The 24,170-nt window shown below is 45.3% G+C and overlaps 1 protein-coding gene across 1 annotated transcript in view; it reads left to right on the forward strand.

Annotated features, from left to right (window-relative positions):
* vax2 (ventral anterior homeobox 2) overlaps positions 1–20,908 on the forward strand; it is a 39,607-nt gene extending 18,699 nt beyond the window's left edge. The window contains exon 3 of the mRNA XM_063047346.1: positions 20,501–20,908. Coding sequence (XP_062903416.1) covers positions 20,501–20,908 — 408 coding nt within the window. The remainder of the gene's footprint in view (positions 1–20,500) is intronic.
* The last annotated feature ends 3,262 nt before the right edge of the window (positions 20,909–24,170 follow it).

Consider the following 24,170-nt stretch of genomic DNA (forward strand, 5'->3'; position numbering starts at 1 on the left):
CCTTTCTTTGAAACTAAGTCCTTTTGCAGACTCACTGCTTCCTCAAACTACCTGCCCCTCCACCTTTCTTCGTATCATCCGCAATTTTGGTCACAAAGCCACCAATTCCCTCATCCAAATCATTGACATATAATGTGAAAGGAAACAGTCCCTGTGAAAATCCTTTATTTTCTTAATCAAACCCTCACAGGCAAATTTATGTAGGTATATTATGTCTTGTCAGTTTTGTTGTATCTTACTGTGTGGTTCCCTAAGGTTGTTATAGTTGGGGGTGGTAATGGGGAAAAACTCCCACTGCATATTAAATTCTCCCAGTGGTGTGCACCTCAAATAGTCTCTGACAGCCAGGTCTGTCTCCTAGCCTTCACGTGTGGCTTAGCTACTAAGCCCAGCAGAACAGTTTCTGCTGACTGGAGAAGGGGCAAAGGCATGTTACTGGCCCCTTATAATCGATTGCTTTGGATTCATGGGGCTTGTCAGCTGTGGTTGGCAGCTCATTTGGGAGAAGGAAAACTCTGCTCTCATACCTCCATTGCTTTACCCACTCATGGGGAAGGCGTCAGGAGTAAACCCTGAGGGAAAAATCTGGAGCTGGAGTCCCTGAGGCAGTCCTGTGTTGAGTTCAACACTGACTGGCAACTTCTACCACACTGCTGATACCAAACTGTATCGGCCTCGGCCGTTCCTCTGGGTTTAACTGCTTGTTTTCCATATCGTACTGCCTAGGCTTGCGTATCGAGACAGCTAGGATGCGATAACCATGATCGACCCTGACCGACGGAGGCCGCCCACACTCGTTGTGTTTGTCATAATGTCTGCTTGCCTGAAACTTCTCTAGTTTTATTGGTTTATCACTGTCATGTGTCCCAAGGCCCAGTGAAACAACCTCCCTTGCCGACAGGCCACTCTGTCCATCAGTTTACCGTGGTAGTGAAAATCTTCCCTTGCACCTGATGCAGCCAAACCGTTCTGTCCATTATATACCATAGCAGTGCAGAAGGAAAACAGTCACAGGATGCAGAATAAAGTAAAAAGTCATCCAAGGTGCAAGGTCATAATGAGATAGATTGTGAGAGTCCGTTTTATTGTACTAGTGGTCCATTCAATGGTCTTAGATCATGAGAACACTCAGTCCTCTTTTATTGTCATTTAGAAATGCATACATGCATTAAGAAATGATACAATGTTTCTCCAGAGTGATATCACAGAAACAGGACAGACCAAAGACTAACACTGACAGAACCACATAATTATAACATATAGTTACAGCAGTGCAGAGCAATACCATAATTTAATGAAGAACAAACCATGCGCATGGTAAAAAAAGTCTCAAAGTCCCGAGTCGATCGACTCCTGAGTCCCCGATAGCAGGCAGCAAAAGGGAGAAACTCTCTGCCATAAACCTCTAGGCACCGTCAACTTGCCGATGCCTTGGAAGCAGCCAACCACAGCCCACACTGAGTCCATCCGTCCAAAAACTTTGAGCCTCCGACCAGCCCTTCCAATACAGCCTCCCGAGCGCCAGCCTCTGCCGAGCGCCTTCGACCTCTCCCCAGCCGCTGAAACACGCAAAGCCGAGGATTTTGGGGCCTTCAGCTCTGAAGATTCCGGTTACCACACAGTAGCAGCGGCAGCGAAGCAATTTGAGAAGGAGAAGTTAAAGTCAGATGTAACAGTGTAACAGTGGGGCGAAGGGAATTACAGAGTCACGAGAGAGGAGCTGGCCACTGGCAGTGATGACGGCAGAGCAGCAATGGCTGGAATTTTTGGAAGCAATTCAGAAGGCACAGGATATATACATTCCAAAGAGGAAGAAGTATTCTAAAGGCAAGGTGACAACACAGTGACTGACACAAGAAGTCAATGCCAACATAAAAGCCAAAGGAGGGTATATAACAGAGCAAAATTTCGTGGGAAGTTAGAGGATTGGGAAGCTTTTAAAAACCAACAAAAGACAACTAAAGGAGTCATAAATAACAAGATAGAATACAAAGATAAGCTAGCCAATAATATTAGAGGATAACAGAAGTTTCTTCAGATATATGATGTGTAAAAGAGAGATGAGAGAAGATATTGGATCACCAGGAAATGATGCTGTTCAGGTAGTAGTGAGGGACAAGGAAATGACAGACATGCTAAATAGGTATTTTGCATCAGTCTTCACTGTGGAAGACACTAGCTGTGTGGTGGAAGTTCAAGAACGTCGTGGGCAGAAAAGTGTGAAGTTACAATTACAAGGGAGAAGTTTCTTGGAAAACTGAAAGTTTTAAAGGTGGATAAGTCACTGGACCAGAAGGTATACACCCCAGGTTGAGGCTTTGAAAGAGATGGCTGAAGAGATTGTGGAAACATTAGTAAAGATCTTTCAAGAATCAATTGATTCTGGCATTGTTTCGGAGCAATGGAAAATTGCAATTGTCACTCCACTATTCAAGAAGACAGGCAGAAAGGAAATGATAAGCAAGTTAGTCTGATCTCAGTGGGTTGGGAAGATGTTGGAGTTGATTGTAAAGGATGTGTTGATTGTTTCAGGATACTTGGAGGCATATGATAAAAAAAAGGCCGTAGTCAGCATGGTTTCCTTCAGGGGAAATCTTGCCTGACAAATCTTTTGGAATTCTTTGAAGAAATAACAAGCAGATAGACAAATGAGAATCAGTTGATGTTGTGTACTTTGATTTTCAGAAGGCCTTTGACAAGGTGCCACACATGAGGCTGCTTAACAAGTTAGGAGCCTGTGGTATTACAGGAAAGATTCTAGCATGGATAAAGCATTGGCTGATTGGCAGGGGGCAACGAGTGGGAATAAAAGGAGCATTTTCTGACTGGCTGCCAGTGACTAGTGGTGTTCCACAAAATCACAGTGTCTCTGTCAGGACAGCTTCTTTTCACATTATATGTCAATGATCTGGATGATGGAATTGATGGGTTTGTGGCCAAGTTTGAGAATGATAGGTGGAAGGGCAGATAGTTTTGAGGAAGCAGAAAGGCTACAGAAGGACTGAAACAGATTAGGAGAATGGGCAAAGAAGTGGCAGATAAAATATAGTGTTGGGAAGTGTATGGTCATACACTTCAGTAGAAGAAGTAAAGGGTAGACTATTTTCTAAATGAAGAGAATATTCCAAAATTTGAGATGCATTGGGACTTGGGAGCCCTTTGCAGGATTCCCTGCAGGTTAATTTGCAGCTTGAGTCAGTGGTGAGGAAGGCAAATGCAATGTTAGCATTCATTTCAAGAGGACTAGAATACAAAAGCAAGGATATAATGTTGAGGCTTTATGAAGCAGTGGTGAGGCCTCACTTGTTGTGAGCAGTATGGTGCCCCTTATCTAAGAAAGGATGTGCTGATGTTGGAGAGGGTTCAAAGTAGGTTCATAAAAGTGATTTTGGGATTGAAAGACGTCACATGAGGAGTATTTTATGGCTCTGGACATCAACTACTGGAATTCAGAAGCACGAGGGGTGGCCTCGTTGAACCTTATCGAATGGTGAAAGGCCTTGGTAGAGTGGATGTGGAGAGGATGTTTCCTATAGCGGGGGAGTCTATGACCAGATGACGCAGCCTCAGAATAGAGGGGCGTCCTTTTAGAAAAGAAAGGATGAGGAATTTATTTAGCCAAGAGTAATGAATCTATGGAATTCATTGTTACAGGCAGATGTGGAGGCCATGTCATTGGGTATATTTAGGGCAGAGGTTGATAGATTCTTGAATAGTCAGGGCATGAAGGGATAAAGCATGAAGGGAGAAGGAAAATGGATCAGCAATGATGAAATGGCAGAGCAGACTTGATGGCCAAATGGCCTAATTCTGTTCCTGTATCCTGTGGTCTTACAGTGATAACAGTAAATAAATTGTACTGAGAACATAGTCGTAGAGTCCTTGAAATTGAATCTGTACATTGTGGAATCAGTTCATTGTTAGGGTGAGTGAAATTATCCACTCTAGTTCACGAACCTGATTGTTGAAGGGTAAGAACCATTCGTGAACCTGGTGCTGTGGCCCCTGAGGCTCCTGTACCTCCTTCCCAACTGCAGCAGTGAGAAATGAGCATGTCCCAGACGGTGGTGATTCTTGATGAGGGATGCTGCTCTCTTGTGGAAATGCACCATGTAGATGTGCACATCGGTGGGAGGGCTTTGACTCTGATGGACTGGGCTGTGTTCACAATCTTCTGCATTTTCCTCTGGCCTCAGGCGATACCAAGCTTTCATTTATTTCAACAGAATACTTCCAACCATGTATTTGTGAATATTGGCAAGAGTCAACAGGGAACATACTCAATTCTTTAGTCTTCTCAGGAAAGAGAGGTGCATAGAGTCTACAGGTATGGACCAAGACCAATTATTAATCTCAGCCATCTCTACCTCAGCACCACTGATACAGATAGGTGTGTACTCCACCCCACTTCCTGATGTCAGTGGCCAGCTCTTCAATAGCACTTGGCTCAGATACATGCATTTGCCTGCACTTCAAAGTTAAAAGTTCAAAGTAATTTTATTATCAATGCATATGCCACCATATTCAAACACCCTGAGGTTAGTTTTCTTCAGAACGTTCTCAAAAAACCGTGATAGAGTAATAACCATAATAGAACCTTACCAACTAACTGTTCAACCAGTGAGAAAAATAGTCAGAAACAGAAACAAATTTAATACCACTGGCATATGTTGTAAACAACAAGCAAACAGTGGCAATGAACTGTGAAAGTACAAGAAGAAAGAAATAATAATAATAAATAAAGAAGCAATTATCCTCTCTAGTTCAAGAGCCTGATGTTTGAGGGTAATAACTGTTCCTGAACCTGGTAGTGTAGGTCCTGAAGCTCGTGTACCTTCTTCCTGATGGCAGCAGCGAGAAGAGAGTGTGCCCTGGGTGGTGGGGATCCCTAGTGATAGATGTTACTTTCCTGTGACAACTCTTCCTGTTGCAATACACTTAAGATGCTGGAGGAACTCAGCAGACCAGGCAGCATCTATGGAAAAGAGTAAATAGTCAACTTTTCAGGCCAAGACCCTTCATCAGGATGGGAAAGGATGGGGAGAAGTCAGAGTAAGATGGTGGGGGGAGGGGAGGAAGAAGTACAAGATGCTCCCAACAGACTCACAGGTGAGGTGTCCCTGGAAGGACTGTTTGGTGCCCTGAATAGTAGTGAGGGAGGAGGTGTGGCAGTTGTTCCACTTGCACCTGGAAGGAAACCCACACAGCCACAGGGAGAATGTACAATCTCCTTACAGACAGGAGCAGGAATCAGACCCTGACCGGTAATGGCGTTATGTTAGCATGCCACTTGTCATGCTTTGTTATATCTTGTCTGCATGTCATCTAAAACTTTGACAAACTTCTGTAGATTCATAGTGAAGAGTATAGAGCATCAGTGCCTGGTGTGCAAACACCAACGCCCTTGAACAGAAAATCCTACAGAAAGTAATGGATATGGCCCAGTCCATCACATGTAAAGCCCCCACTCCCACCCCCAATATCGAGCGCATCGACACAGATGGTTGTCACAGGGAAGCAGCATCCATCATCAGGGACCCCCACAACCCAGGTCGTGCTCTCTTCTCGATGCTGCCGTCAGGAAGGAGGTAGAGGAGCCTCAGGATCCACATCACCATATTCAGGAACAGTTACTACCCCTCAACCATCAGGGTCCTGAAGCAGATGGAATAACCTCACTCAACTTCACTCGTCCCATCGCTGAACTGTTCCCACATCCTATGGACTCACTTTCAAGGACTTCATCTCATGTTCTCAATATTTATTGCTTGTTTGCTTATTTATTTATTTATCTATCTATCTGCCTGTCTTTCTGTTTGTTTATTTATCTATTTATTTATTTATTTATTTATTTATTCATTCCTTCATTCATTTATCCATTTATTTATTTATTTATTCATTCATTCATTCATTTATTTATCTATTTATTTATTTATTCTTCTCTTTCATTTTGTATTTTGCACAATTTGTGTTTTTTTGCACATTGGTTGTTTGTCTGCCACGTTGGGTGCGGTCTTTCATTGATTCTATTGGGTTTCTTGCATTTACTGTGTATGCCCGCAAGAAAACGGATCTCAGGGTTGTATATGGTGACGTATATGTACTTTGATAATAAAATTACTTTGAGCTTTGGACGTCGTCGTTATTTGTTGGGTGGGGTGCAATTCGTTGGGCTTGTTGCATTTTCTCTGCGCAGTATTTTGATACATTTGTATCTGACGCCTATGTCATTCTTATTTCCAATTTATTGGATGTTTTTCATTCAAATTGTGTCAGTTTGCTGTCGGCTTTATCAGATGTTCACATTGTCACAGAAACGTTTGTCGCATTTATCAATTTAGCTTTGCTTATTTGGTTCTTCTTTTTATTTTATGTTTACTCCACTCGCTAATTGCTACAGATGTACGGTGGAGCGCGTTCTAACCGGCCGCATCACCGTCTGCTACGGGGAATCAAAATAAGCTGCAGACAGTTGTGAACTCAGTCATCTGCATCACAGGCACTGCCTCCCCAATATTCAGGACACCTTCAAAAGTCGATGCCCCAAAGAGGCAGCATCCATCATTAAGGACCTCCATCACCCAGGACAGCTCTCTTCTCATCGGAAGAAGGTACAGGAGCCTGAAGACACACAATGAGCTTTTCAGGAACATCTTCTTCCCTTCCATATTCGATTTCTGGATAGACATCGAATCCATGAACGAAACCGCACTACTTACTTATTTTCCTTTTTGCATTACTTATTTAATTTAACTATATATATACACACACACTTCTCACTGTAACATAGTTTTATTATTATTTATCGTTATGTAGTGTTGCAGCGTAAAAACGAATTTCACGACATGTGTTGGTGATAGGAAACCGGATTCTGAATCGCTACTTTATAGGAATTGTGGTGTTTTATTAACATTGTTTGCAATTAGTTTCATCTGTTGAGTTTTTCCCCAAGTTGGTCTGGAAGTCACGTTGCAGCTGGTTGAGGCTTTGTTGAGGTTTGGAGCATTGTGCGCTTCTCTGAGGATCGTCACCTTCCCGAGATTTCCGACAGCATTGTCGTCTGAAGTTCAGCTACTGGTAGCGCTACCCACGATAGCAAGGTCCAGCGGAGTGATCCAGTCAATTCCTCGACAGTGGAGCTGGCAGAAGATGATGACACTGTAGGATAGTGTAACAGGTGACAGGTGACATTAAGGGAATACTGCTTTAAGAGCTTCCCGACCCCTCGGTTAATGTTAGGGGTCTGTGGCAGGAGGAAGGTTGGGAACACTTGGAACATCATACTTCTTGTCTCGAGTAACCGCACCTTCAAGGAACTGGAGGCTTTGGAGAGGCGCAGAGAGGGTTCGATTGGCTGCTGTCTGGATTATCGTCACATGCTCCAGGATACAGTGAAAAACTTGTCTCGTTCATTCAGATCCAAAGTACATTTATTAGCAGACAGAATACAACTCGGAGATTCATCCTGCCGCGGTCAGCCACGAAACACCACGGAACCCGCTCATGAAAAACATCAAACACCCAACACGTGAAAAAAATGCCCACAACACACAGAATGTCAAGCATTTAATCAGGAGTCCAGTGGAAATGCTGTATTCGGTGGAGCTGGATTCTTATGGAATGCAGCTTCTTATCTGGTCAGTTACAATTTCTCTGGATTCTGAACGGCCCTGATCGCCTATCAAATGAGACCTTTGCATTTTGACCATTCACTGTATTTAAGGGGATTTATTTATTGCATTTTCTTGTGTGTGTTGCGTTTTTTTGTGGCTTCTGATTGTGCCGTGGCTTGTCATTTTGTTACATTTTGTCAGCTGCTCTGTTTTAAGGAGCAGTAAGGCCATTCAGCCCATCGAGTCTGCTCTCATGCTGAATCGTCCCAGGTTCATTGTATTCACGTCATTCTGCTGTGTTCGTTCAGGATTTGTGGCATTTATTTAATCTGTTGTTTTTTTTTATTTTACAGGGTGTTTTATTTGGATTACTGCATTTAGCAGTTTAACTGCATTTTACTATTTTTGTCATAGTTTATCTATGCTTAGTTACATTATTAATTTAAATTTAATTTAGAGATACAGTGCAGTAACAAATTCTTCCGACCCAATGAGCCCATGCCAATTACATCCATGTCAACCTACCAACCGGTAAGTCTTTGGTCTGTGGGAGGAAACTGGAGCATCTGGAGGAAGCCCATGTGGTTACGGGGAAACATACGAACTCCTTGCAGAGGGCGGCGGGAATTGAACCCGGGGTGCTGGTACTGTAAAGTGATGTGCTAACTGCCAACTACTGTGTCACCCCCGTTAAATGTCAGGATTGTTGCATTAGGTGACAGTGACATTATCTGCAAAGTTTTGCATAATTTATCTGTCACCCTCTCTCCTTTGTATTGAACTGAGCTTGTTATCTGCAGGAGAGGTGAGGGTGAGGGTCACCAGGTATAGTGTTAGCTGTACGATCGATCACTCGATCGAGTGTGATGGTCTCCTGAGGGGTTATCTATTGGTGGGTCCTCAGGTGGCTGTAGAGGCTGATGTGGGATCCACATATTCTGGTGCAGTGTGGGTATGAGTAAGTGATGGCTGTGATTACTGGTAGGTCTGCAGTTACCTGTCAAGTGTGATGTATTTTTGTCAGGTTTTTGACACCATTTGTCTGCTTTTCAATGGTTCAATGGTTCCATTCATTATCAGAGAATGTATACAATGTGGGCACGTGGCCGAGTGGTTAAGGCATTGGACTAGCTACCTGAAGGTTGTGAGTTCGAGCCCCAGCTGTGTTGTGTCCGTGAGCAAGGCACTTAATCACACATTGCTCTGCGATGACACTGGTGCCAAGCTGTATGGGTCCTGATGCCCTTCCCTTGGACAACATTGGTGTCGTAGAGAGGGGAGACTTGCATCATGGGCAACTGCTGGTCTTCCATACAACCTTGCCCAGGCCTGCGCCCTGGAGAGTGAAGACTTTCCAGGTGCAGATCCATGGTTTCGCAAGACTAATGGATGCCTTTAATTTAATACAATATACAACCTGAATTTCTTACTCTTCATCCATAAAAACAGAAGAGCATCCCAAAGAATGACTGACAGTAAAAATATTAGCCCTTCCAAAGCCCCCCACTCCCTCCTACACACAGGCAGAAGCAGAACAACAACCCTCCCCTCCTCCCACTCACTTCAGCAAAAAAAGCATCAGCACCCTCCACCCATCAAGTATGCAATGGCTAAGCCCCCAGTAAAGACCACAATCTGCAGTACAGCAAAATCTAATGGTTCATCTACATTCCACAGGCTCTCTCTCACTAATAAAGGGGAAAAGAGGTGTCACACAGTGGGAGAGGAGGCGAACTGAAACACAACTTGCTGATTACAGTGTTAAAAGCTGCCGCATCGCCTTTTGTTTTGCTGAATTCACCGACTCAAGAATCGGCAACAAGCTCTCCCCCCACCCACAAGTGAAGAGAGAGTACAGAACCCCTGACAGCTGATCCATTGTTCCTGATATCCCATTTTCTCCTGCTTCAGTCAGTGGCACCAGCATAGAATCGGCTCATCCCAGTGCCCCAAAGCCTCAGAACCTCAAAGGCACACTCCTCTTCTAGGCCACATCCTTTGGATATCAAAAAACAGCCAGTCAATGAGCCCCAGGAATTGAATGAATTGGCTTTATTTCTTACATCCTTCACATACATGAGGAGTAAAAATCTTTACGTTACGTCTCTATCTAAATGTACAATGTGTAATCATAGTAATTTATAATAAACAGAGCAGTTAATGAAACATAGAATACATTTAAATCAGCGTGAGTTCATCAGTCTGATGGCCTGGTGGAAGAAGCTGTCCCGGAGCCTGTTGGTCCTGGCTTTTATGCTGCGGTACTGTTTAGAAACATAGAAACACAGAAACATAGTTTCCCAGATGGTAGCTGCTGGAACAGTTTGTGGTTGAGGTGACTTGGGTCCCCAATGATCCTTTGGGCCCTTTTTACACACCTGTTCTTGTAAATATCCTGACTAGTGGGAAGTTCACATCTACAGATGCGCTGGGCTGTCCGCACCATTCGCTGCAGAGTCCTGCGATTGAGGGAAGTACAGTTCCCATACCAGGCAGTGATGCAGCCAGTCAGGATGCTCTGAATTGTGCCCCTGTAAAAAGTTCTTAGGATTTGGGGGCCCATACTAAACTTCCTCAACCATCTGAGGTGAAAGAGGTGCTGTTGTGCCTTTTTCACCACACAGTTGGTGTGTACAGACTACATGAGGTTTTTGGTGATGTAGATGCTGAGGAACTTGAAACTGTTCACCCTCTCAACCCAGATCCATTGCTGTCAATAGGGGTTAGCCCATCTCCATTCCTCCTGCATTCCACAACCAGCTCCTTTGTTTTTGCGACATTGAGGAAGAGGTTGTTTTCTTGACACCACTGTGTCAGGGTGATGACTTCTTCCCTGTAGGCCACCTCATTATTTTTTGAGATTAGGCCAATCAATGTAGTGTCATTGGCAAATTTAATTAGCAGATTGGAGCTGTGGGTAACAACACAGTCATGGGTATACAGGGAGTAAAGGAGGGGATTTAGTACACAGCCCTGAGGGGCATCCATGTTGAGGGTCAGATGGGTGGAGGTGAGGGAGCCCACTCTTACAACCTGCTGCCGATCTGACAGGAAGTCCAGGATCCAGCTGCACAGGGCAGGGTCAAGGCCGAGGTCTCTGAGCTTCTTGTCGAGCCTGGATGGAATCATGGTGTTGAATGCTGAACTGCTTTTGTGGGTCCCATCACCGCAAAGAACTGAAGTTTGAGTGTTGCTCCAGGTCAGGGTCTTCAACAGGACCTGTCCACCTTGAAAAGGTAAAAGGGAGACATTAGAGGTTAGGAATTAACTGTTTGAGCTCGAAAAAGTCACTGTCCAACACCATCATAGCTCCGTCCAAGCTCTGCTTTTTGTATCTGAGTTTGTTATGTTTTGTTCCCCGAATTGTATATTTTCTTTGAACAACTTTATCTTCTTGAGTTTGTTGCAATTTGACAACATTGTTGCAATTTAACAACATTGTTGCACTTAGTTTTGTTGCAATTTAACAACATTATTACATTTAGACAGTTTTGTTGCAATTGGGAAACATTGTTGCAGTTTAACTTTTTGTCCTAGACTACTGGTTGCATTTAGTTCAAAGATTCAAAGTACATTTATTATCAATGTATGTATGCAGTATACAACTCTGAGATTTGAATTCCCACAGACAGCCACAAAGCAAAGAAACACCATGGGGCTGTTCAAAGAAAACACCAATCACCCAATCCATGAAAAAAAGAACAAATTGCACAAGTGGTTTGTTGCATTTTTACAGGAATCCTGTAGTTAAGCAAACTGTGTTACTTTTTTTTTGCTGTTCTTTTTTATCCATTGTTTCAGTTGTCCTTTTATGGATATTGTGTCATAATGTGTTAATTTGTCAGGAATATTGTACTTTAAGGGGTGCCTTTATAGAAACATAGAAAACCTATGGCATAATACAGGCCCTTTGGCCCACAAAGCTGTGCTGAACATGTCCTTACCTTAGAAATTACCTAGGGTTATCCATAGCCTCTATTTTTCAGAGCTCCATGCACCTGTCCAGGAGTCTCTTAAAAAACCCTATTGCATCCGCCTCCATCACCATTGCCGGCAGCCCATTCCACGCTCTCACCACTCTCTGCATAAAAAACGTAACTCTGACATCCCCTCTGTACCTACTTCCAAGCACCTTAAACCTGCGCCCTCTTGTGTTAGCCATTTCAGCCCTGGGAAAAAGCTTCTGACTATCCACATGATCAATGCCTCTCATTATCTTATACACCTCTATCAGGTCACCTCTCATCCTCCATCGCTCCAAGGAGAAAAGGCATGCTCCCCAATCCAGGCAACATCCTACCAAAATGAACCACCTCACACTTATCTGGGTTGAACTCCATCTGCCACTTGCCAACTTCTTATTTGGTATTCCTGTTCTTCTGTCATTCCTGGTATATTTTATGGCTGAATTTTGTGGTTTTATAGTTGTTTGGTGGTTTGTTTTCTTTGGTCGGGAAGATTGAATTTTGGATTGGTTGAATTTGGACCGATTATATTTTGCTGTTTGCTTTATTTTGTCCATTCATTTTCATTGTTTTTGGCATGTGTTATAATTTATTGTTTGCGCTTTTTTTTTGTATTTTTCCAGTTCTGTTGAACTTTGCTGGATTTTTAGTTCTTTGTCAGATTTGATATATACAGTGGATTCCAATTAATTGGGCTATTGGTTATTCGGGCCAGCTGTTTATCTGGGACAATTCTTAAAGAACAAAAACTAATTGAGGAAATAGCCGGATTCCCTTCATTTATTTAGGACTCTAACCTTTCCATCCTGCATAGCCTTCCATTTTTCTATCATCCATCTGCCTATCTAAGAGTCTGTTAAATGTCCCTAATGTATTTGCCTTCAGCACATTCCACACACCCACAACTCTCTGTGTAAAAAAAAACTACCTCTGACATCCCCCCTGTATCTTACATCAATCATTTTAAAATTGTGCTTCCTCATATTAGACATTTCAACCCTCAGAAAAAGCTCTCTAGCTGTCTACTCTATCTCATTCATTCAGGTGCCTTGCCGTTCGGCATGGACAATCATGTCTCTCCATCCATCACGGTCCCTGACCCTCCGAATTGTAGTTGTTGCCTCCCGTTTCTAACCATGATGTTATTCCATCTATCATTTCCATTCTCTGTCTGCCTCTGCTTCTTTTTCCTTCCAGCTTTCCAGTTGTAACTAAATGTTCTAATGTCTCTCTTCGCATGATGTGTCCAAAGAATTTTGATTGCTGTTTTCTGATTTTTTTTTAAGTAATGCATGTTTCATTTTCATTCTCTGTAGAATTTCTTCGTTGGTTATCCTGTCCATATATGGTATACATAACATTCTTCTGAGGAACCACATCTCTGCTGCATTGATTCTTTTTTCCATTGCATTTGTGATGGTCCATGGCTCGTAGTTATACATCAATACAGGAAGAATGTAACAGCTGAGAGTTCTAAGGCGGGTGTCAATTGCTATTTTCTTGTTCGTTAGGACGTTTCTCATTTCTGTAAATGCTGTTCTTGCCATTGCTATTCTTGCTTTTATGTCTGTTTCGCATTTGCCATCAGATGTTATCCATGATCCAAGGTACTTGAAGTTGTGAACTTGTTTCAGGATTTCATTTCCCAATACGATCCCACAGTTTGGGATATCAGGTTTCTTTGATATTACCATTGCTTCAGTTTTCTTTTTGTTTAAGGTGAGGCCAAGTCTTTCACTCTCTGTGTTGATGGTAAATACTAGTTTCTGTAAATTTACTTCACTGTCTGCTATCAGTACTGTATCATCCGCATAGTCCAGGTAGTTCTTGTATGGTTCTCATGATGTTTTCACTGTACAGGGAGAACAGGTCCGGTGACAGAACACAACCCTGTCTAAGTCCTCGCTTTATTGGCTGTTATTCACCAATCTCGTTGTCTATCCGTATGGCTGCACTTTGTTGCCTGTAGAGATTCCTGATTACTCTTAGATCTTTTCCGTCGATATTAATATCTTCAAGCATTTTCATGCTGACTTGGTGTTTCACTGTGTCAAAGGCTTTTGTGTAGTCAATGAAACAGAAGTATAGGTCTTGTTGTACTTCTATTGACCTTTCGATAATATTCCTGAGGATATAAGTGGCGTTTGATGTTCCCTTGTCTTCGACAAAGCCGCACTGTTCTTCACTAATCTCTGGTTTAATTTTGTTTCTTATTCTGAGCATAAGTAGAATTTTTGTGAGGTGGCTCATTAAACTAATTGTTCTGTGTTGTCCACACTCTGTTGCACCTGGTTTCTTTGGCATTGCAATGAATACTGTCTTTAAAAGATCTTCTGGTACTTTGCCGCTGTTGTATATTCTATTCAATAAGGTCGTAAATTTCTCGACACCCAAATCTTCTAGCGCTTTATACAGTTCAACCGGAATGTTATCTGGTCCTGATGATTTCCCCTTTCGCATTTCCTTCAGAGCATGTTCCACTTCTTCTTTCAGTATTGCTGGGCCCTCGTTGTTGTTGCCAATATCTCCTTTCAGTCTTTGTCGTCGCGTAGGTCTTTGATGTATTCTGACCATCTTTGCATTATTTTTCCTTTTTCCATAATTGTAGAGTCGTCTTTTGCTTTTATACATCCTGTTGCTGCCCCACTTTTCTTCCGATTCGTGACCTCTTTGATCTCATCGTGCATACAGTACGTTTGCTGTTGTTGGTCTTCTGCAATTGTTCTATCCTCTACCTATGCCTGTCATAATCTTGTAAACTTCTATCCAGTTACCCCTCAGCCTTGGCTGCTCCAGAGGGAAAAACTGAACTGCATCCAGCCTTTCCTTATAGCTCACATCTTCCAACCCAGCAATATCCTGGTTAACCTCTTCTGCAACCCTCTCCCAACCCTTGACATCCTTTCTATAATGAGGGTGAACAGAACTGTGTGCAATACTTCAGGTGAGGCCAAACTAGAGTTTTATAAAGCTGCAATATAAACTACAACAAATAAGACAGCTACTTATACACAAGATGAAATAGATGATGGAACATGGCTGTCTCATGAGGATAGGTTGAATGAGCCAGAGTGAAGGAGCATGAGAGGTGACTTGATATACACAAGATGACAGGAGGCAGCATCTTTGGAAAAGAGTAAGCAGTCAGACGTTTCAGGCTGAGACACTTCAGCAGGACTGGAAAAATGTAAGAGGAGTCAGAGTTGGACGTGGGGGAAGGGAGGGAGAAACTCAAGGTGATGGGTGCTACTGGGAGGGAGAGGGATGAAATAAAGAGCTGGGAAGTTGATTGGTGAAAGAGATACAGGACTGGAGAAGGAGGAATCTGAAAGGAGAGCACAGAGGCCATGGAAGAAAGAAAAGGGGGAGGACCACCAGAGGGAGGTGATGGGCAGGCAAAGAGATAAGGTGAGGAATGGAAAAGGGGATGGGGAATGGTGAAGGACAGGGTGGGGGCATTACCAGAAGTTCGAGAAATCAATGTTCATGCCATCAGGTTGGAGGCTACACAGACGGAATATAAGATGTTGTTTCTCCAACCTGAGTGTGGCCTTTTTGCAACAGTAGAGGAGGCAATGGATTGACATATCGAAAAGGGAATGGGAAGTGGAATTAAAATTTTTCAGATTAGAGTTTTCCTTCTCCTAGATGATCTGCCAACCATGGCTAATGAACCCCATCTGCCTTAAGTAACTGGTTTTAATGCACCAGTAACCCACCTTCACCACTTCTCCAATCAGTAGAAATGACTCTTTTGGGCTTAGTAGCTAAGCCACACATGAAGGCCAGGAGTTGGACTTGGTTGTCAGAGTCTATTTGAGATGAACGTCATTGGGAGCATTTAATAGGTAGTGGGATCTTATGTCCACTAACACCCTTAACTGTGACAACCTTATATTCTGCCTGTTCTTTCATTCAGTACAATTTGTCCCGTTTGATGGATTTTAAGCAGCTTGCTGCATTTTGTCATGCTTTGTGGGGTTGTGGCCTGTTGTCTCAGTTTTTTGGAGTCTAGCATTTTGTGGGCATTGCTGTATTTGTTGTTATGTTGTTACAATATGTTCAATGCCTAATACCTAAAACTATCAGGGATGCAAAGTCATAGAGAAGCACAGCACAGAAACAGGCCATTTGGTCCACCTAATCTGTGCTGAACTATCCATTTAAACTGCCCACTCCCATCAAACTGCATTGGGACCATAGCCTGCGTATCCTTACCATCCATGTATCTATCCAAACTTCTCTTGAACATTGAAATCATTCACATTCTCATGACCATCTGAGTGAAGAAGTTTCCCCTCATCTTCCCCTTAAACTTCTCACCTTTCACCCTTAACCCATGACCTCTAATTGTAGCCTCACCAAACCTCAGTGGAAAAAGTCTGCATGCACTTACCCTATCTCTACCCCCTCATAATTTTGTATACTCGATACACCAGCTCAAACACTACTTAGTTAACCTTTAAACTAAGGAGAAGGAGGAGGAGGAGAAGATGGCGACGCGATTCAGCGCGCAGTGGCCACTCCGGTGAATGATATCTGTTATCTGTCAAGTAGGGTGCCGTGCACAATCCTGATTTTATAGACACAGATGTGAGAGCACAGAGGAACATCTGGTGAAACTTCTGAAATACCTGCTTCGCTGCTGCTGCTACCGTGTGATGCAGAATCTCCGGAGGGGAAGGCCCCAAATCCTCGGCTTTGCTTGTTGCTCAGTGGCCGGGGCAGAGTCGAAGCGCTCGGCAGAGATGGTACTCGGTGCTTGGTGTCGGAGGGCTGGTCGGAGACTCGAAGTTTTCGGACGGACTCAGAGTCGGCTGCGGTCGGGTGCTTCCAATGCATTGGCAAGTTTGCGGCGCTTGGAGGCAGGGAGAGTTTCTCCCTTCTACCATCTGTGTGAGATGATGGGGCTATCGGGACTTGAGACCTTTTTTTTTACCATGCCCATGGTCTGCTCTTTATCAAATTACGGTATTGCTTTGCACTGTTGTGACTGTATGTTATAATTATGTGGTTTTGTCAGTTTTAGTCTTGGTTTGTCCTGTGTTTCTGTGATATCTTTCTGGAGGAACATGGTATCATTTTTTAATGCATGCATTTCTAAATGACAATAAACGAGGACCAAGTATCCTCATAATCTAATCTAAACTGCCATCATTTTGTCTTTTATTTTCATGTTTGCGTTCGGCGGGAGGAGAGGATGGCAACGTGCCGCGCGTGCGCAGCTCTCTGGTGAAAAATGATGTCGTATCTGTTAAATAGGGGCCGTGGGCAATTCTGATTTGATGGAGAATGGATGTGAAATCACAGAGGAACATCTGGAGAAATTTCTGAAACGCCCGTACGCTGCTGTCGTTACTGTGTGGTCGGGAATCTTTCGGAGGGTAGGCCTCAAAATCCCCAGCCTTGCTTGCTTTTGGTGACCGAGAAGGAGGTTGAATCTTTCGGCAGAGATGGCGCTCAGTACTCGGTGTCGGAGAGCTGATCAGAGCTCGAAGTTTTCAGATGACTCAGAGTCGGATTGTGGTCCGCATGGCAGGGAGAGTTTTTCTTCCTTCTCCCGTCTGCGTGAGATGTGGGACATTTGAGAAACTTTGAACTTTACTGTGCTCACGGACTTTCTTCATCAAGTTATGGTATTGTTACACTGTTGTAACTATATGTATAATTATGTGGTTTTGTCAGTTTTTTTAGTCTTGGTTTGTCCTGTGTTTTGTGATATCACACCGGAGGAAATAATGTATCATTTCTTAATGCATGCATTACTAAATGACAATAAAAGGGGACTACGTGTCTTCCTAATCTATCCAGTAAGAAGGTGGGGGGAGGGGAAGAAGGAGTACTAGGTGATAGGTAGCACCTGAGTGTGTCCTCATGACAGTGGAGGAGGCTGTGGGATAGACATGTCGGAATGGGAATGGGAAGTAGAATTGAAGTGGGTGGCCACTGAGAGATCCCACTTTTTCTGGCAGGTGGAAAGAAGGTGCTCGGTGAAGCAGTCTCCCAATCTATTCCAGGTCTCACCGATATACTGGAGGCCACACCAGGAGTGCCGGATACAGCAGGTGACCCCAGCGCTCGCAGGTGAAGTGCCAACTCACCTGGAAGGACTGTGTGAGGACCTAAATAGTAGTGAGGAAGGAGGTGTAGGGGCAAGTGTGGCACTTGTTCTGCTTGTAAGGATAAGTAGCAGGATGGAGATCAGAGGTGGGGAACGAACGGGCAAGAAGTTACCTCACAGGTAAATACTGAGAGGAACAATACTGATAGGGCAGCTTCTATCTCACTGCTATAGACTATTGAACAGTGAGATTCAGATTCAGATTCAATTATTTATCATGTGCCCATCGAAGCTTACAGTAAAATGTGTCATTTCGTCAACAACCTACACAACCTAAGGATGAGCTGAGGGCCGCCTGCAGCACAAGAGGAATCTGCTTCATTATGACCTTGCACCTCTTTGTCTGCCTGCACTGCACTTCCTCCATAACTGTAACACCTTGTACCACATTCCAGAAAAAGTGGGATCTACCGATGGACACCCATTTCAATTCCACTTCCCATTCCCATTCCGACATGTCAGTCCATGGTCCCATCTACCGTCGCGATGAGGCCACACTCAGGTTGAAGGAGCAACACCTTATATTCTGTCTGGATAGCCTCCAACCTGATGGCATGAACATCAAGTTTTCAAACTTCTGGTAATTGCTCCTCCCCTCCTCTCCCTCGACATTCCCCATCCCCATTTCCCTCTCTCACCTTATCTCCTTACCTGCCCATCCCTTCCCTCTGGTGTTCCTCCCCTTTCCCTTTCTTCCCTGACCTTCTATCCTCAGCTCTCAGATTCCCCCTTCTCTAGCCCTGTATCTTTTTCACCAATTGACTTCCCAGCTCTTTACTTCATCCATCCCCCTCTCCTGGTTTCACCTATCACCTACCATCTTGTACTTTTTCCTCCCCTCCCCCCAACTTCTTACTCTGACTTCTGGTCTCTTTTTCCCAGTCCTGCTGAAGGGTCTCAGCCCGAAATGCCGACTGTTTACTCATTTCCACAGATGCTGCCTGGCCTCCTCAGTTCCTCCAGCGTGTTGTCTGTGTACTTTGAATGAGTGAATTGTACTGAATGAATTGACTTTATCTCTTACATCCATCACATACATGAGGAGTAAAAATCTTTTACTTTACATCTCCATTTAAATGTGCAATGTACAATCATACATTTATAACAATTTACAATAAATAGAACAGTCAATGTAATATAGAGTACACTCAAATCAGCGTGAGTTCATCAGTCTGACGGCCTGGTGGAAGAAGCTGTCCCAGAGCCTGTTGGTTCTGGCTTTTATGCTGCGGTACCACTTCCCGGATGGTAGCAGCTGGAATAGATTATGGTTGGGATGACTTGGGTCCCCAGTGAACCTATGGGCCCTTTCTAAACACCTGTCCTTGTAAATGTCCTGAATCACAGGAAGTTCACATCTACAGATGTGCTGGTCTGTCCGCACCACTCTCTGCAGAGTCCTGCGATTGAGGGAGGTACAATTCCCATACCAGGTAGTGATGCAGCCAGTCAGGATACTCTCAATTGTGCCCCTGTAGAAAGTTCTTGGATTTGGGGGGCCATACCAAACTTCCTCAACCATCTGAGGTGAAAGAGGTGCTGTTGTGCCTTTTTCACCACACAGCTGGTATGTACAGACTACGTGAGATTTTCGGTGATGTGGATGCCGAGGAACTTGAAGCTGTTTACCCTCTCAACCCCAGATCCATTGATTTGCAGCATTGACAGATCTCCTCTTGTTTCTGCATTCTGTTATTGTTTTCCCTTGTACTAATCCAATGCACTGTGCAATGAAAACATCTGTATGGACAAGATTTTCACTGTACCTCAGTACATGTGACAACGGATTAGATTCAAGATTGGCTTGATTTGTCACAACTTACTACCCCTAATCTGTACATCTCTGCACAGTGGGAGGAAACCGGAGCATCCGGAGGAAACTCCCGTGGTCACGGGGAGAGTGTACAAACTCCTTACAAAGAACAGCAGGAACTGAACCCGGATCACTGATCCATATTTACAACAGTTACTAGTACACTGTGTTTTTATAGGATTGCTTTGAGATTGATATTTATTGTGTTCTTTATGCTGCATAATCCTGTTCTCCTTTATCCTGGTGTATCGAAGAGTGACAATAACCAGTTTTGAATCTTGAATCTTGAACTGTACTAACTAACGCCAGGTTAACATATACCGCTGAGCTGTCTAACCTATTTAGCAATGTGGTTTGTTTGCTGATTGGTTTATTGGACAAACTTGGGTCGTTTTCTCTGGAGCGGCCGAGGCTGGGGGAAACCTGACAGAGGACTTTAAGATTATGAGAAGCGTAAACAGAGTAGACCAACAGTATCTTTTTCACAGGTTTGAAATGCTTGATACCAGAGGACGTGCACTTAAGGTGAGAGGGGGCAATTCCAGAGGTGATGTGATGGGCAAGTTTTTTATAAAGAGAGAGCTGGGTGTCTGGAATGCACTGCCTGGGGAGATGGTATATATATGGCTTGTGAGACCATGGATTTGCGCCTGGAAAGTCTTCACTCTCCAGGTTGCAGGCCTGGGCAACGTTGTATGGAAGATCAGCAGTTGCCTATGCTGCAAGTCTCCCCTCTCCAGACGGTATAGAGGCAAATACATTAGGGGCATTTAAGAGACGTTTAGACTGACACATGAATGTGAGGAAAATGGAAGGATATGGACATTGTGTAGGCAGAAGGGGTTAGTTTAGTTTGCTGTTTGATTACTAATTTAGTTGGTTTGGCACAAGATTGAGGGCTGAAGGGCCTGTTTCTGTGCTGTACTGTTATATGTCCTGTGAGGATGTTTCTGCACCTTGTTAGACATCGTTTTGCTTTGGATTTCAGGTGAAGGTCTGGTTCCAGAACAGACGGACGAAGCAGAAGAAAGACCAAAGCCGGAACTGTGACAACTGCTCTCCGGGCTCTTCCGAGTCCAAGGCCACCTGCAGCATCCTTCGGCTCCTGGAACAGAGGCGGCTTCTGCCGGCCCCCCCTGCCGCGGCTGCCGGCCTGCTCCCCCGAGGGCCCAGCCCGCCCAGATCCTCCGCGGGCAATGACGGCTGCAACCTGGTCTCCTCCACCGGCAGCCCCCCCTTCGGCCTGGCCACCCCGACCGGCGCCGCCTCGCCGACCCCGAGGCTGGGCAGCACCCACGAACTCTCAGCCGGCTACGGGGTAGGCACGTTGGCCTTCGAGCCATGCCCACGGACCGAGCGCTGTGACAGTGGCTCAGACAAGAGGCTAAGTTCGTAGAGGGAGGGGTGACAGAAAAAAAGTGGAGAGCAGAGTGGAGACTCCACCTCTTCCCTCCCTGCACTGCGGTGGCTGGACTGGTGTCTGGTCAGTGTGTTGGTCATCGTGGAGGGCGGAGCTCCCTCACAGTCAGATTAATTTATTTATCACATGTCGACTGCGTTAACAACCAACACAACCTGTTGATGTGCAGGGGGCAGCCCGCCAGTGTCACCACACATTCCGGTGCCAACAGAACATGTCCTCAATGGTCAGCAGAACAACACAGAACAACACAAGCAAGAGCAGCAAAGCAAAGTCCCTTTCCCACCTCCTCTCCCACACACACACACACACACACACACACACACACAAACGGTCTCCAACCACAAGAAAGGCCGCCTCCAGGCCTCTAGACCTAGGCCCCAGACACTCAGATATCAGGCCTCCAGCTTCAGACTTGGCCCCAGGACTTGTCGGGCCTCAATTTCCAGACTCGCACTGACTTCCGACCCCAGTGACCTGGACCATCTTGCACGGAGGAATGTGTGGGGATCGCAACAGAACCAAACCGGGATCTTCTGGACTGACCAAGGCCCCGCGGGGTTCACTGACCTGGGAGTCGAGCTCCGGCCCACCTTTGGATGGTTCTGTTGCCTCTTTCTGGCGCGGCACGGCCCTCCTCCCACAAGGATGAGGGTCTGACCTGGCAAACTGGCCCCTCCTATCGCCGCCACCCCATTCACCGCACCTCCCCGGGGGGGGGGCGGCTTCACCACAGCCTAGCCATGTCCCACTCAAACGCTGCACGGGGTCAGCACTGTCATAACATTCACAAACAAGGCGTGGACATCCCCCTCTCGATCCCCCCCACCCCTCTCGATCCCCCACCCCTCTCGATCCCCCTCCTCTCGATCCCCCCACCCATCTCAACACCCCCCACCCCTCTCAATTCCCCCGCCAACAAATCCAGAGTTCTGACAATGAATATTAAATTATAACTTATTCAGACAGGCCGGCTGTGGTGGTTTTTGTCCTGGGGGGGTGGAGGTGTGTAGGGAGGGGTGGAGTGGAACACTAAGAGGATGTAGGGAAGCATTGGGGTGTGTGGAGAGGGAGGAGGGTTATTATGGGGGTATTTGCTCACACATCAGCCCCACTCCCTTTACCCCTCCCCAGCACGGATGGGGCGACCCGCGCTGTTGCCGAAGTGATTTTTGCACATACCCCCCCCACTGCCACATACTGGACGCTGGAGCCACAGCACTGGACACGATCTGGGAGGGAGAGAATGTGGGGAGGGGAGACTGAGTAGGAATGATGAGGGGTGTGAGAGGGAGAAGGTGGGGGAGTGTAGGAGAGGGTGGGGAGTGTAAGAGAGGGAGGTGAGGGGAGGGGTTGATGGATTGAGGGATGTGGGGAGAGTGCGAGGGGATGTGTGGGTGGGTCGGAACATCCGGTGACGTTCTCGCAGTTCTCCACCCCTGACCACCGCTCATGGATTCTCTGATGACACCCCGGACTCCTCCGCCTGACCTCCTTTTCACCTCCTCTCACCTCACCTCCTCCTCAACCTACACCCGCCACCCCTCTTTCTCTCACACCTGGCCCCAGTCCCCCTGGCTCACAGCCCCTCTTTCTTTCCCCTCCTCCCCATCCCTCCACTCCCCAGGGACTTAAGTCCAGCTTCCGTCTGCGCTGTTCTCTGGGAAAGGCCTGGGACACTGTGGCCATTCAGCCCCTCTTGCCTTGAGTGGGTCAGCAGACCGGGGAGAATTTGATGGGAGCTCAGCTGGTGTCAGCGTCGTTAACTCTCAGAACTAGTTCGAACCGCCACAGTTAAACATTATCGGAGAGTTCTGTCATTTCTGGAGCTCGTAGCAAGCCAGCTGAGTTATTGACGGCATCTGGGTTAACCAAACCCTTGCGACTGCCAGGGTATTGTCAGCGGATTGTTCTGGAAACAGGAGCAGTGGGTGGTCTGTCCAACTGGAGCAGAGTCTGGGCCGGGAGGAGTCTTGGGACTAGAGCCACAGAAAGCATGAAAGCAGGCCATTTGGCCCAAGTGGTCCATGCTGACCAAGGAGCCTACCAGAGTTGGTCGCATTTGCCTGTGATTGGCCCATATCCCTCGAAACCTTTCCTATCCACGTACCTACCCTTACTTACTCACTTAAACCCATCACCCCTACTGGGGTAGAAGCTGCAGAGCTCAACAGAGGCCTCTGTCCAAAAGACCATCAGACCATAAGAGATAGGACCAGAATCAGGCCATTTGGCCCATCAGGTCTGCTTCGTCATTTCATCATGGCTGACCAATTTCCCTCTCAGCCCCAATCTCCTGCCTTCTCCCTGTATCCCTTCATGCCCTGACCAATCGAGAATCTGTCAACCTCTGCCTGAAATATACATAAAGATTTGGCTTCCACAGCTGCCTGTGGCAAAGAATTCCATTGTTTCACCACTCTCTAGCTAAAGAAATTCCTGCTCATCTCTGTTCTAAAAGGACGCCCCTCTATTCTGAGGCTGTCCTCTGGTCGTAGACTCTCCACCATAGGAAACATCCTCTCCACACCCACTCTGTTGAGGCCTTTCAACATTCGATAGGTTATAATGAGGTCACCCCTCATTCTTCTGTATTCTAGTGAATACAGGCCCAGAACTATCAAACAATCTTCATATGACAAGCCATTCAATCCTGGAATCATTTTTATGAACCTCCTTTGAACCCTCTCCAATTTCAGCTATCTTTTCTAAGATAAAGGGCCCAAAATTGTCCACAATACTGAGGGCTTACCAGTGCTTTATAAAGTTTCAACATTACATCCTTGCTTTTATATTCTAGTCCTCTTGAAGTGAATGCCAACATTGCACTTGCCTTCCTCATCACAAACTCAACCTGTAAATTAACCTTTAGGGAATCCTGCACAAGGACTCCCAAATCCCTTTGCAACTCAGTTTTTGTATTTTCTCTCCTTTAGAAAAGAGTCAACCCTTTCATTTCTTCTTCCAAAGTGCATGATCATACACTTCCCGACACTATATTCTATCTGCCATTTCTTTGCCCATTCTCCTAATCTGTCTAACTCCTGCTGTCGCCTCCCTACTTCCTCAAAGCTGCCTGCTCCTCCACCTATCTTCATATCATATGCAAACTTTGCAACAAAGCCATCAATTCTGTCATCCAGATCATTGACATATAACATAAAAAGAATCGGTCCTAACACAGACTCCTGTGGAATACCACTAGTCACCGGCAGCCAGCCAGAAAAAGCTCCCTTAT

This window comes from Mobula hypostoma, chromosome 4 (assembly GCF_963921235.1).
Source record: "Mobula hypostoma chromosome 4, sMobHyp1.1, whole genome shotgun sequence".
NCBI lineage: Eukaryota > Metazoa > Chordata > Chondrichthyes > Myliobatiformes > Myliobatidae > Mobula > Mobula hypostoma.